This window comes from Zootoca vivipara, chromosome 8 (assembly GCF_963506605.1).
Source record: "Zootoca vivipara chromosome 8, rZooViv1.1, whole genome shotgun sequence".
NCBI lineage: Eukaryota > Metazoa > Chordata > Lepidosauria > Squamata > Lacertidae > Zootoca > Zootoca vivipara.
In genome coordinates this window covers 14,586,963-14,599,543 of record NC_083283.1, presented here as the reverse complement: position 1 = coordinate 14,599,543, position 12,581 = coordinate 14,586,963, and the positions used below count along the sequence as shown (strand labels likewise).

At 46.5% G+C, this 12,581-nt stretch overlaps 1 protein-coding gene across 4 annotated transcripts in view; it reads left to right on the top strand.

The window, feature by feature from the left end:
• DEPTOR (DEP domain containing MTOR interacting protein) overlaps positions 1 to 12,353 on the top strand; it is a 53,450-nt gene extending 41,097 nt beyond the window's left edge. For all 4 annotated transcript variants that reach the window (XM_035124824.2, XM_035124825.2, XM_035124826.2 and 1 more), the window contains 2 exons: positions 43 to 147; positions 10,100 to 12,353. In XM_035124824.2, coding sequence (XP_034980715.1) covers positions 43 to 147; positions 10,100 to 10,228 — 234 coding nt within the window. In that variant the 3' untranslated portion in view covers positions 10,229 to 12,353. The remainder of the gene's footprint in view (positions 1 to 42; positions 148 to 10,099) is intronic.
• Positions 12,354 to 12,581: the final 228 nt, after the last annotated feature.

The window sequence follows — 12,581 nt, the reverse complement described above, 5'->3', positions numbered from 1 at the left end:
CGCTAAAGCATTCATTGTCGCACCTTCTTGTTCCCTCTCAAGATTGTAGGCGATGCCGTCGGGTGGGGATTTGTGGTGCGTGGGAACAAGCCTTGCCACGTTCAAGCTGTGGATCCCAGCGGCCCAGCAGCTGCAGCGGGAATGAAGGTAATTTAAATGAATGCAGGTTAAGTACTTTAAAAGGGAGGGAAATGCGTTGACATGAAGTCAGGACTACTTCAGATGTGACACTGCGCAACACAACTCTATACACCTGGTATAGGGACATACCCTCCAGCATTCCTCTGATGAGAATCAGGGTGTATGTCTTTTGCTGACATGCTCTTGTGGGAGCCAGCTGACTCGCGTGAAAGTGCGGCATCACAGCAAGCACCAGCTCGTCCTCCTCCCTGAGCTTGGCAGTGACACTGGAGGGGGAAACAGGCGGAGGAAGGAGGGGGCGGTGGGGGCGGGTTGACCCGGGTGTCTTCGCTGAGGGGGGTGACATTTGGCGCACCGCCCACCTGCGACTCCCAATCCTACCCCAAGCTGTTGGAGGAAGGGGGAGCTGCGTCACTTTACCAGCAGCATCCCCCCCTTCGTTTTGACAGCTGGGGGAGGCTTGGGAGTTGCGGGTGGGCGGTGCGCTGAATGTCCACCATTGGCGGCTCGCTCCGCCCCTGGCTGCAGGGTGCGTGCGCCACTCCGTGCACCCAAGCGGCTATTCCGCGCCTGGGAGGGCAACCTCCCCCCCCTCGGGAGCGTGTGTGCCCTGGGCAGCATGGGGGAAAACAGGACATTCTGGGATCAAATCAGGAACTGGGATGGTTTCTGTAATTCCCGGATTGTCCCGGGGAAATCGGCACACTTGAAGCGTATGTAAGGATTCCATGAGTAATTACATATGAACTACAGTATATAATTAAATATCGCCACACCGGAAGTTGCTTTATGCTGACTCAGACCATTAGACTATCTCGCTCAGTGCTGCCTGCACTGCCTGGCAGCAGCCCACCAGGATCTTTTCTCAGCCCTGCCTTAAAGAGGTTGGGGACTCAACCTTCTGCATGCAATGCAGATATTTCCCCACTTAGCTACAGCCCTTCCCCATCGTCTATCTACGTGCGACTATCTACATGGGATTTTCACACTACGTCCTGGCAGAAATGGATTCATGTAGGAGTCTTAAGCTGGCCTAGGACATTGCCGGGTTTGCGTCTCCCTTTCGTGATGCGAGTCTCCTTTAGGCTTCTTTATGCTCAGCACAACAGTAATAAGAGCTGGCAGCGAAGAAGAATCCACCCTGCTCTAAGAAGCTTTGTCTGTCAGAATTGCTTGCAGCAACCAACCAAAAGAGACCAGACCAAGAAAACTTGGCTAAGAGGAAAAGGGCAAGAATTTGAAGAGTGGCCAAAGCTCAGCGTTTTGCTTTCTAGAAGTGTCCTTGGCACCGAGGCAGCACCCTCTCCCCTGCTTTGCTGAGATGCGCCCAGGAGTCTACACATTTCTGGACGTTTGCTGCATGCTGTGGTTGTTTAGAAAACTTGCAGACTTCATTCCCTCCACGCTCCGCATGTTACGCTTCTCTCCTTTGCACTGCGTGGAGCAAACTCCTGGGGCAAGACTTTTGGCCTGCAGCTCGAAGGCCTTTTGTGCACTCGAAGGCCTTTTGTTCCAGAAAGCTGTAAAGAAGATATACTTACAAAGCCAGCGCTGTCTCTTGCATTCCATAAGACAACTTATTCAAAAGCCATCAATCTTGGCGGATTCCAAAGAGAGTGGCCTGAACTAAGCCTTTGTAACGAGGAGGGAAATTGCCAGGATTTTAATTTCTAGAAAAATGAGTCTTGGGTCTGTCTGGAAGGCCTTCGTTTATGGCATGCACGACTCTGTAGTAGTCTAGTGGTGATAGAAATGTGCTCTGTACTTTCTCAGTGGGGGTGGGGTGGGTGGGATGACTTTTCATCTTTGTTTCATAAGTATGGCAGCGAGTCTTTGACATTGTAAGCAGATTTTGGATTCTTATCAATTGCTGGCATTGCTTCTGCATAGTCCCTCCTCCTCCCCTTCTGAGGGCTGCTCGTGGGCTATGTGGCCAGAGGAGTGAAAAAATCATGGCAGAAGTATAGCAGTTGGCAATGGAGTGGATCTACTGCTTCTTGCAGTAGTTCAGAGGAGGGGGGCAGGTCTGGAAAGGCTCTTCGGCTGTCTTCCTGCCAGGTCCTTGCTAGCTCTTTGAAAATAAGTCTGGTGAGAAGTGGAAAACTCTCTTTGTTTTCCTCATTCACTTTACAGGGTTGGGCGTTCTATCGCAAGGCTGAAACTGAAGCGGGGTAAATATTGACACAGTAATAACATTATGATTGCAGCAAACACCAGCAACTCACTCCTACTCACTCCCGATGTTAAAGACACACCATGTAAAGATTGCACAGAAATAGACACGATAAGGCCTGCTGAAACCACCTGCTCAGGGTTTAGTTTTGGGCTATTTTCATCTCATTGTGTTGCTAAATATGGCAAATATGCTAGCTGTACAATGAAAAACAGTGCCGGTTCTGACTTTGGAGACACAGCAGATAGTCTAAGCTGGGTGACACATCTCTCCTACTTTTTGTTGTCGTTGTCTGGAAGTTTGAACAAACATCAGCTGTTTTTTGATATGGTTTTACTCGATAGTAAATAATACGACAGATGAAACAGAACTGGCATTGGTCTAGTAGCACTTTTGAGGACCAAATTGGATCTTTGGCAGACGTTCTGAGTCTGCGAATCGTATATAAACCCCACACATTTAAGGATCCCCAAAGAATCCTGCATTAGAGAAACAAACATCTGGTGATGTGGAGGTGGACTGTGGAAGATGGGAGAAGAATTGCTCACTTCTTTTCTCCACTGCCGCTTCTCCTTTCCAAATGGCACCTTCCCTCCATCACTTTTTTTGATACTTGATGTATCCAGATTTCTGCTGACTGTACAGTTTGGCTCTGAATTTCTTCTGTCGGTTATATTCTCTGCCAAGAGTATAATAGATTTCACCTGCTGTTACACTAGAGAATGGGGATAGCCGAAGAATCTTTATAAGTGTTCTTTGATATATAGCTATTAATCAGCAAAGTGCTACTGAACCATGTCCTTCCTCTGGTGACATCATATTCTTGCAGAGAAGCTGGCAAAAGGTGGGCTGGACGAGGTAACTGTTAGGTGGATTCGCAGCTGGCTAATGGACCGAACCCAAACTGTACTCGCTAATGATTCCTTGTCATCCTGGGAAAAAGTTACAAGTGGGGTGCTGCAGGGTTCTGTCCTGGGCCATTGCTGTTTGTCTTTATAAACAACTTGGATGAACGAATTGAGGGGATGCTCATCGAATTTGCAAACTGGGAGGGATAGCTAATGCCACTGAAGTCAGGGGCGTAGGAAGGGGGCGCGGGGGGCAAAGCCCTCCCCGGGTGCCATCCCTGAGGGGGTGACCAAATGGCACACTCCTGGAAATGATGCGGTGGCTCAGCGCCCCACGCTGCCCAAAACAGCAGCATGGGGCTTGCGTCTGCTAGGCGGACTCCGTGGGCAGCTTGCCGCGGCACACACACCCCGGGCGTGGATTGCAGCGCCGTGCGCAGATTGCCATGGTGCCCCCCCCTTAAAAAAAAACTTAAAAAGCATAACAATTCTGATAAGCCCACCATTTTGGCTTGCTTGTGTCAAACCAACAGGACTTGTCTTTGCCAGTTACTAGCCACTCACTGGAAGGACAGATCGTGAAGCTGAGGCTCCAATACTTTGGCCACCTCATGAGAAGAGAAGAATCCTTGGAAAAGACCTTGATGTTGGGAAAGATGGAGGGCACTAGGAGAAGGGGACGACAGAGGACGAGATGGTTGGACAGTGTTCTCGAAGCTACGAACATGAGTTTGACCAAACTGCGGGAGGCAGTGGAAGACAGGAGTGCCTGGCGTGCTATGGTCCATGGGGTCACGAAGAGTCGGACATGACTAAACGACTAAACAACAACAAGCCACTTATCTTTTTCGGATTAGTTTTAAACAAGGACAATCTAGAGCAGGCATCCCCAAACTTCGGCCCTCCAGATGTTTTGGACTACATCATCCCTGACCACTGGTCCTGTTAGCTAGGGATCATGGGAGTTGTAGGCTAAAACATCTGGAGGGCCGGAGTTTGGGGGTGCCTGATCTAGAGGCTACAATACTTTTTAAAAAAGTTTTTTGTAAGAAGATGCTTGGAAGGCCATTTAGATTAGGAATACATAAAATACGAAGGCATGTCGGGCTGTTTGTCATCATGAGCTCTGGGAGCCGCAACAGCCATACCTATTCAAATTGTGGCGAAGCAGCTCCGAGTACATAGGCCAGCGTAGAAACAGTGGTGCGCTTATGTGTTAATTCAGCTCGTAAATTCCTGCCTGGGTCGCAGCCCAATTACAGATGCATCATGTTGCCAAACTGCACAGCTGGGACCTTTTGTCCTTTCAGAACATTTGCTGACTACTTAAAATAGCCCTTGGCCAACAGCTTTTGCTGCAACGGGGAGCAAATTTGGACACTGGAAGTTTGGGAAGTTCTCATACAGAAACTTAATAGAGTTGCAGACAACCCCGGTTTCTTTGGCCCTGCTGTTGCTGCCCTTGAGTTAAAGTTGCCACCTCTTGTTTCCTGAAGCCCTGCTATGCCAGGCAGAAATTCTACTGGTATAGCTTTACCCACCATGTAGATGCAGTGATAGGGAGAATTTCACCTGTTCCCTTTCTACATGCAGGTTCAGCCTGTTCAGCCCTCAGGAGAATCAGCAATACAAAGGTTGCAAATGTACCTTGTGTGGGGGTCCACCTGCTGGGCTTCTGTCAAAGAGGTAGGAGGAAACAGCCTTCTCCTCTGTGCCACATCATGATGTGCTGCATGTAGTGGTGGCTCTGAACTGATGGTGGCTAAGCAGAATCATAGCGTTGGAAGGGGACCCCAAAGGCCATCTAGCCCAACCCCCTGCAATGCAGATCTTGAAGTTTGAGTGAATAACTCAGTGAGAATAGTAACACAGTGTGAAACGGTTATGAAGCAAAAGGGGAATTACCTGCTAGAGCTTATTAAAAAGGAACTGAGAACTTAATTATTTATTACAATTATTTCAGGGTTAGGCTTATCATAAACTATGGGTGCTGTTAATGCCCCCTGGCAAGCAGAAATAAACTTGTTTGCATTAAATGGATGCTGTGATCCATTTGGGTCTTTCCCCCTGCATCATTCATACGTGCAGGAAATGAAAACAACAATTCTTGTTGTCATTTCTCTGAATAAACCCCAAAGGCTAACCATTACACCGTCAAATTTACGACCTGTGCATGAAACCAGGGCAACAAGTTTACAGCTCATGTTCTGCTTAGCTGACACATTTACTTCCCTAAATTGTTAACGTGGAAATCAATGTCGGCGAACTTAAAGGGGCCTCATTAGCCTTAATCTGAAAAACTCTGGTTTGACCTCCTATCAATTAACTAAACAATACCGGTAGTATTAACAAAATTGCTTGATCTTTAAAGTAGAAAGTGCCAGGCTTACACCTGCTTAGAACTGGTGTCCTCTGACCTGTAAATCTTCCATTATAATCCCAGATGTCTGGGTCCTGGTGTGACTGTTCAGTGTGGGGGGAGGCGTTTTTCACATGCTTAAAGGCACCCTCGCCATTAGGATTATTTCATTAGGCTTTTAAAATGAAATGAAATTCTGGGGCGTCAGAAGTTGGCACTTGTTACCCACAATATCCAGGAAGGATCATGAAGTGGTGAGCCTTTTAACAGGTTGGTTGGATCTTTCCATCAGCTGAAGGAGTGGCAAACCTCAGGAGAAGGGGGCAGATGCTAGGCTGATGGGGTAAGAGCAACTATTACAATGGGAGCGTGTGAAATCCTCAGTGCAGGATATCTTGAGCCCTGGGACCTCAGGTAAACTCATCAGTTCCTTTGAAGTCTATGCATTGAGTAAGGACATTCCTGAGTTATCTTCAGAATCTGTTCCTCCAGGAGAAACAGTTGGCCCGGTCTGGTATGTATGTGATCACCCAGGTGCTTGGTGCTCTGGGAGGGAGAGAGGCAGTAGTTCTGGAGATTTATCAGAAAGCCGTGACTCATGGCACATGACAGCTAGATCCCAAGGTGCCCTGGGTGCTCAGATAGGCGTAGTAACCAACCCCTGCAGAAGAAGATGGACTACTTCTCTGAATGGCTGGTACTCCAGCTAATGAATGGCCGGTACAGCATTCTAGGATAGCCAGCTGTCATGTGCTTCTGATGAAGCTTCGTTTAGGCAAGTTCTAAGCATCCTGCCCCACCCACCCTATACAGGTGACTGAAAATGGACTTGACCTCCAGCATTTGTTTTGTGCCACGTTTGTTCAGAGGGATTACTTCTTCCTAGCTTCTTTTTTAGGCTGTCTTCTTGCCTTTGTTCACCTGTACTTCTCTGCCTGCTCTGGCTCTGGCTCAGATATGGTCAGAACAGGAGGCAGAAACTCAGGGCAGCGGGGGTGTTGACCCACGGTTTATTGGGTGCTTCCTCCATGCCTCTGTCGAGAATGTTCGTGGTAAATAGTCAAAGTTTTGTCCTAACCTGTCTATGCATATTCCCTCCCCGTTTGGCACTCCAACTTTGCCTTGACTCAGCAAACTGGATGCAAACTGTCGACGTTTTAGCTCTAAACGCAGCTTTCCTGCAAACAGGCTGCCTTCTCTCTCCTTTTACCAAAGCAGTAAGCACTCGGTGATGGGTTTTATCTGAATGAAAATAGCACCTCCGGACAGAAGGAGCAATAATACAGTTTATTTGTTTCTCCTTAAACAAAGTTGTTTTTTCTCACCTCTGCAAATTGAAACCTGGTTTGCAGCAAGCGTTCTCCAGAAAGTCTCAAACATGACACTAGGCATGTTTTGAGCTTTAAAGGCTGAAAGTGAAGGCCAGTTCTCTGGAGATGCAATCTTGTGTTTATGCAAGAGCTGGATTGTTGCCTGAACCCGCACCACCCACTCTTTTTAGCCAATGGCACATTAGCTAGACATGCTCACATACACAGTAAAATGTAGTATGCAGAAAAAGATTCCTCCTAAGGGTGGATGTTAAAGGAATGGGGAGCAAAATATGTTACTGGTGTAAAGCATGGTGAATGAGCCCCTGCCTGCAGAAGGTTTCACTCTGAAGATGGGGAAGAAGGGAGGAGTTCTCTGCAGACTAATTAGATTAGTCTAATTGGGGGTGTGTGGATTGGATGACCCTTGTGGTATCTTCCAACGATTCTATGATTCTTCTAGACTTTTGGCAAAAAGGGGGGGGGGAGGTTTATATGATGCATAAGACAAGCATATAAGCCTCTTTCACATATTACTTGCAAGAAGAAAGCACCACATTGTTACTAGAGAGTGGGGCCATGGTCCTGCCTCCTTCCTTATTTATTTATTGCTTTAGAGACATCACCTTGCCGACGAAGGTCCATATAGTTAAAGCTGTGGTTTTCCCAGTAGTGATGTATGGAAGTGAGAGCTGGACCATAAAGAAGGCTGATCGCCGAAGAATTGATGCTTTTGAATTATGGTGCTGGAAGAGACTCTTGAGAGTCCCATGGACTGCAAGAAGATCAAACCTATCCATTCTGAAGGAAATCAGCCCTGAGTGCTCCCTGGAAGGACAGATCGTGAAGCTGAGGCTCCAATACTTTGGCCACCTCATGAGAAGAGAAGACTCCCTGGAAAAGACCCTGATGTTGGGAAAGATTGAGGGCACCAGGAGAAGGGGACGACAGAAGACGAGATGGTTGGACAGTGTTCTTGAAACCACAAACATGAGTTTGACCAAACTGCGGGAGGCAGTGGAAGACAGGAGTGCCTGGCGTGCTCTGGTCCATGGGGTCACGAAGAGCTGGACATGACTAAACAACTAAGCAACAACAACAAAGGATCCACACTTTGAGAACCAAGGTCAACAAAGTGGCATCACAACAGATATAAAATGTAATTGAGATTCAAATGGGCTATAGTAATTTTAAAACAACCATTTCCTGACATTAAAAGCCTAAGAACCCGCACAGAAAAGCAAAGGCCTTAGGGAAGAGAGAGGCCTTCAAGGCCTAGGCAGCCATGGATGGGCCCTGTGGGGCCACCACCGAAAAGGCCCTGTTAGCAGTACCCCCACCCAACCGCAGCCACATCTCAGTTGAGACCATCTGGGCCCTGGCAGGCTGGTCTGGATAAACATGGAAGATCATTGCCAGCACTTTGAATTGATCCCAGAAACATATCTGCAATGAATACAAATGGGTACAAATGGGCGTAATTTGCTCCAAGCACCTGGTGTGGGGAGTGGAGTCCCTAAGGTGGTTGGATGGTGCCTTGTATGCCTCCTTCTGGAAACTCCTGCTGGTGCCAAACGTCTTGCTCTGCTTTCCTTTGGACCACATTGGTCCATCTGGGCAGCCCTGGACCTCCATACACACTGCCCAGGTTTGCACCCCAGAGAGGTCACTTCAGTGCTGCTAATGCAGCAAAAACCAACGTGGGAGGCAACATTCACAAATTGCCGGTCTCTGCAGCCACAGCGGGTGTTGTGATTCTCCAGCTTTTTAACTTCACCCCTGGAAGCACACTCCATTGTCTCTCAAAACAGATGGGTGCCAACAACAAACTGGCATCAATTAGTAGCCACTATTTTTCTCCGGTTGAAGTTTCTAGGCAACCATTGTCAGTCACACTGCTTGATCCTGCCTCCAGAGAACCACAAATTAGTCTGTTTATTTGTGAAATAGCCGTGGTGTGCCCTGTTTCTCCATCAGTCCCCTTTCTCCACTCACTGTAGCAGTATTTTTTTAAATATAAATTTAGTAAATAAAAGAAGGAGTCAGATTTTGCCCCATAACAAATCAGGGGAAGGGCAGGCAAGGGGACCAGTGGAAGAACAGGGCAGGAGAAGCGGCAGTACCTAAAACTTACAGAACTAACACCACCACCCTGATATTTTGTGAGATGGTGGTATATAAATACATTTAGTTATTCATTCATTCATTCATTCATTCATTCATTAATGAACCTTTGATAGGAAATGCACAGCATCCCAGATTTGCAAGATGACCGTTCTGTTGGAGAGGAAGACGTTAAAAATAATACATTTTTTGTTGGCCTTGAGGTTTTCTACAGCCAGTTCTAATAAGAAGCCTTCCAGGAATAACCAAGGCGGTGGGAATTGCTTCCTTGTTGCATGTAATAGGAAATCAGCATCAGGTTTACAGAGGTTTGTTCAGGTTCCACAGTCAATATCTTTGAAGCTTCTCCAACGGAAGTGCTCGCGTTCTGCTGAATTGTAATAAGGTTGTGTCAGATTCCCACCTTTCTCCAGCTGTACAAGAAAACAACCGGGTGCTGTTGTTGACAGTAGTTCATGCTGACATTGGTGACTATTGGTTGGCTCACTGTGTTATTATTATTTTTATTTTATTTCCCCAGCCACTCTGGGCGGCTCCCAACCGAATATTAAAAACACAATACAGCATGGGTTAAGTGGGTTATGGGTTCATATTTGCCCAAAAGCTTTGTAAAATTAACTGCTTTGGGTTTGTTCCAGTTAAATGATGCAACGCTGCAGCCTTGCCCTTGCCAAGGACTTCCACGCCCCTAGCCTTTGTTTTGTTTCATTTTATTGCCATTATAAATGCTCATGCTTAGCACATTGAGCTTATTAACAATTTTCAGGGGGGCAGCCCATGTTACCCCTTGTGCAGCGAAAAGAACAAAGAATCTTGTGGCACTATGTAGACTAACAAATTTATTACAGAAGCATAAGCTTTCTTTTAAAAAACAAAAAAACAGGAGCGAAAGTTTAAACTCACAGGGTTCTTTGAGTAAGCAGTGTATCGGATTAAACGGCACGTAATGTTAATGGGTTTAAAATGGCCAGAAGTGCTTGGGATTTAAGATTACAGTAGACGTTTTGCTGACATGGTTCATCCCGCATTATCTGTGAATTTCGAACTGCTGCATTTGGTGTTGGGCCCCTAGAGCAGAATGTGTTGCCTTTGCCCAACACTATGAGCATCTTTGCCTTACCTCCCCCCCCCCCACTTCTTTTAGGTCTGCCAGTTTGTGGTTTCGGTGAATGGGCTGAACGTCCTCCATGCAGACTACAGGGCAGTGAGCAACCTCATCCTGACTGGTCCTCGAACCATCGTCATGGAAGTGATGGAGGAGATAGAGCCTTGAGGAAGACACTTTGTACACTGCTCCTACGACGTGCTGCTGCGCAGTTATGCAAGGAGAAGAGGACATATACCTTGTCTAAGACAATTATCCTGCCTTCGAAGTACTTTCCTCCCTCCCCTTCACCCCCCAGTTTACCAATAATAAATACTTGGGTGGATACGCTCTTCAGCCAATGTTCGTACCCATGGTACTGAAGTGCAGACTCACCTGCGCTATGCTATGGGCCAACTGCATATCAGGGATGTAGGCAGCTCAGGTGGCCTGCATCACAGATGGCTGTGGTACCAACAGAAGGGCCAGAATCATGTCAGGAATCGCATCCTTGCAAGTTTCCCCAGTGCTATGCCGCTCCTCTTTTACATACTTCACAATTTTATTTCTGTGACGGAGTAGCCGCTGAGAGCATCTGAAGGACTTTCACCCTGGGAATTGGCAGCATCGTATATTTTCATTTGCACTTGTTATCGGAACTGTAATGTGCCAGTTGAAAGCATTGCCAGGTGGTGTGTGTGCATTGCTTCAGGACGCTGTAGCAGAACATCAAATTCTAATAAATTAAAAGGAGATGTGGGATACAGCAAATGTGGCCTAATTTGGGTACACCCCGTGCATTTTTTCTGGCACTGTTAAGTCTTAAGTTGCAGAATCATTGAGTTTGAAGGGACCCGAGGGTCATCTAGTCCAACCCCCTGCAACGCAGGAATCGTTTGCCCAATGTGAACCCACGTCCCTGCAGCCAAGAGTCCCATGCTCTATCCACTGACCATTGTTCAGTGACTGAGCACATGTTTGCATGTAGAAGGTCCCAGACTCAACTCTTGGCAGCTACAGCCAAGAAAGTAGCGATGAGAAAAGCTTCTGGCAGAGACCCTGGAGATCCACTGCGAGGATCTGGGTTTGCATCTCTCCTCAAGCTTCCTGGGCAAGTCACTATCTCTCACCCTAGCCCATGTCAGAGCGTCACTGTGTGGATAAAATGGGATAACCCCCTTGCATGTTACCCCGAGCTCCGGAGAAGTGGCAGGATGTAAATATGAGCAAATAAAATATTTCTCAGCCTCAATGCCGCATCTTAAAAATGAGGACAATATCGATCTACCTCCCAGGAATGTAAAAATCCTTCAAACTTGTGCATTAACTGAGCTTTCACAGGCCATATAGTTCCTTGAAAAGTGTGGCTTTAATAGCACAATGATAGCTAACAGTATGATGCTCAGTGGCTTAAAAGAGCCTATTACATATACAGTTTGGGTGGAATGACTGGATCTGCTGAGGCTTTGTTTAGCCTCGTTATCGAAATGCTAAAAATAGAGGAAGCTGCAGCCATACCTGCATTAAAATGTGCTTCTCTCACTGTTGAGTAATATGCACTTGCTTTTTTAAAGAGCAGAGCTTTCACTTTTTTGTAAACTCGCATCAGAATCATTGTTTTGAAGAACCAATGAGCAAACCTACCTTAGAGCCAATTCTGCAAAATTTTAAGGGGGTGAGACAACAGGATTTGGGGGTTGTTGTTTTTTTCAGGGTGTTGAAGGTAGTTTGGAGGGAAAATGAATTATTTCTCATGATGCGGACACTCAATTCACTTCTGCTGCAATAAGCAGGTTTTTCACATTAGGTCCAAATCCAAAGTATTGTCTATTTTCAGCATAAATTCAGAATCACAGACCATGATGAAGCCCCTAGGAGTTTGAAATGTCTGAATCCCCCTTTTAAAACCCAATTCCCGGTTGAAGCTTTTAGAAAGGTGTGTGTATGTGTGTGTTTAAAATTTGGCAGCATATCTTCAATAGCAAAATTCAAACACTTAATACTTGTACTTGACCCTTGCAAATGTGACTTTAGAGAAATTCACTCCTGTTTGTGCAGGGGAAATGTTCATTTGGATATAGGGTTGCTTTGAGCTACGGTAAAATGTGATAAATTTCGAAAGGGGGGGGGAAATATTTGCGCCAGCTTTGTACTTTCTCGCTCCAATGAGGAAAGGTGTGCCATATTTTTTTTTGAATGTATACATATTTATGTTTTCCACAAGACCGTGTAAGCTATACATAGCAAAGGTATTCTGGTACTGTTCGATTTATATCTGTTAGTTGAGTTTTTGAATAAACCTTTTTAAATACGTGATTTGTTTGTGGCCACATGCAAAAGGAAACGTTACTATCTCGGCGTTCTTCTCCAGGAAAGGGGACCTTTGACTCATGGGCCAAACATAGCACATCGGGGCGTTGGGGGCAAGTCACACCCTTTGCAAGCCACACCCTGTGGGGCAGGATTCGGCCAAAAAGTGCTTTGCAGACGCCAGTTGTCGGGAGCTTCTAAAGCAGGATTGACCATACATTGGCAGGTGTGG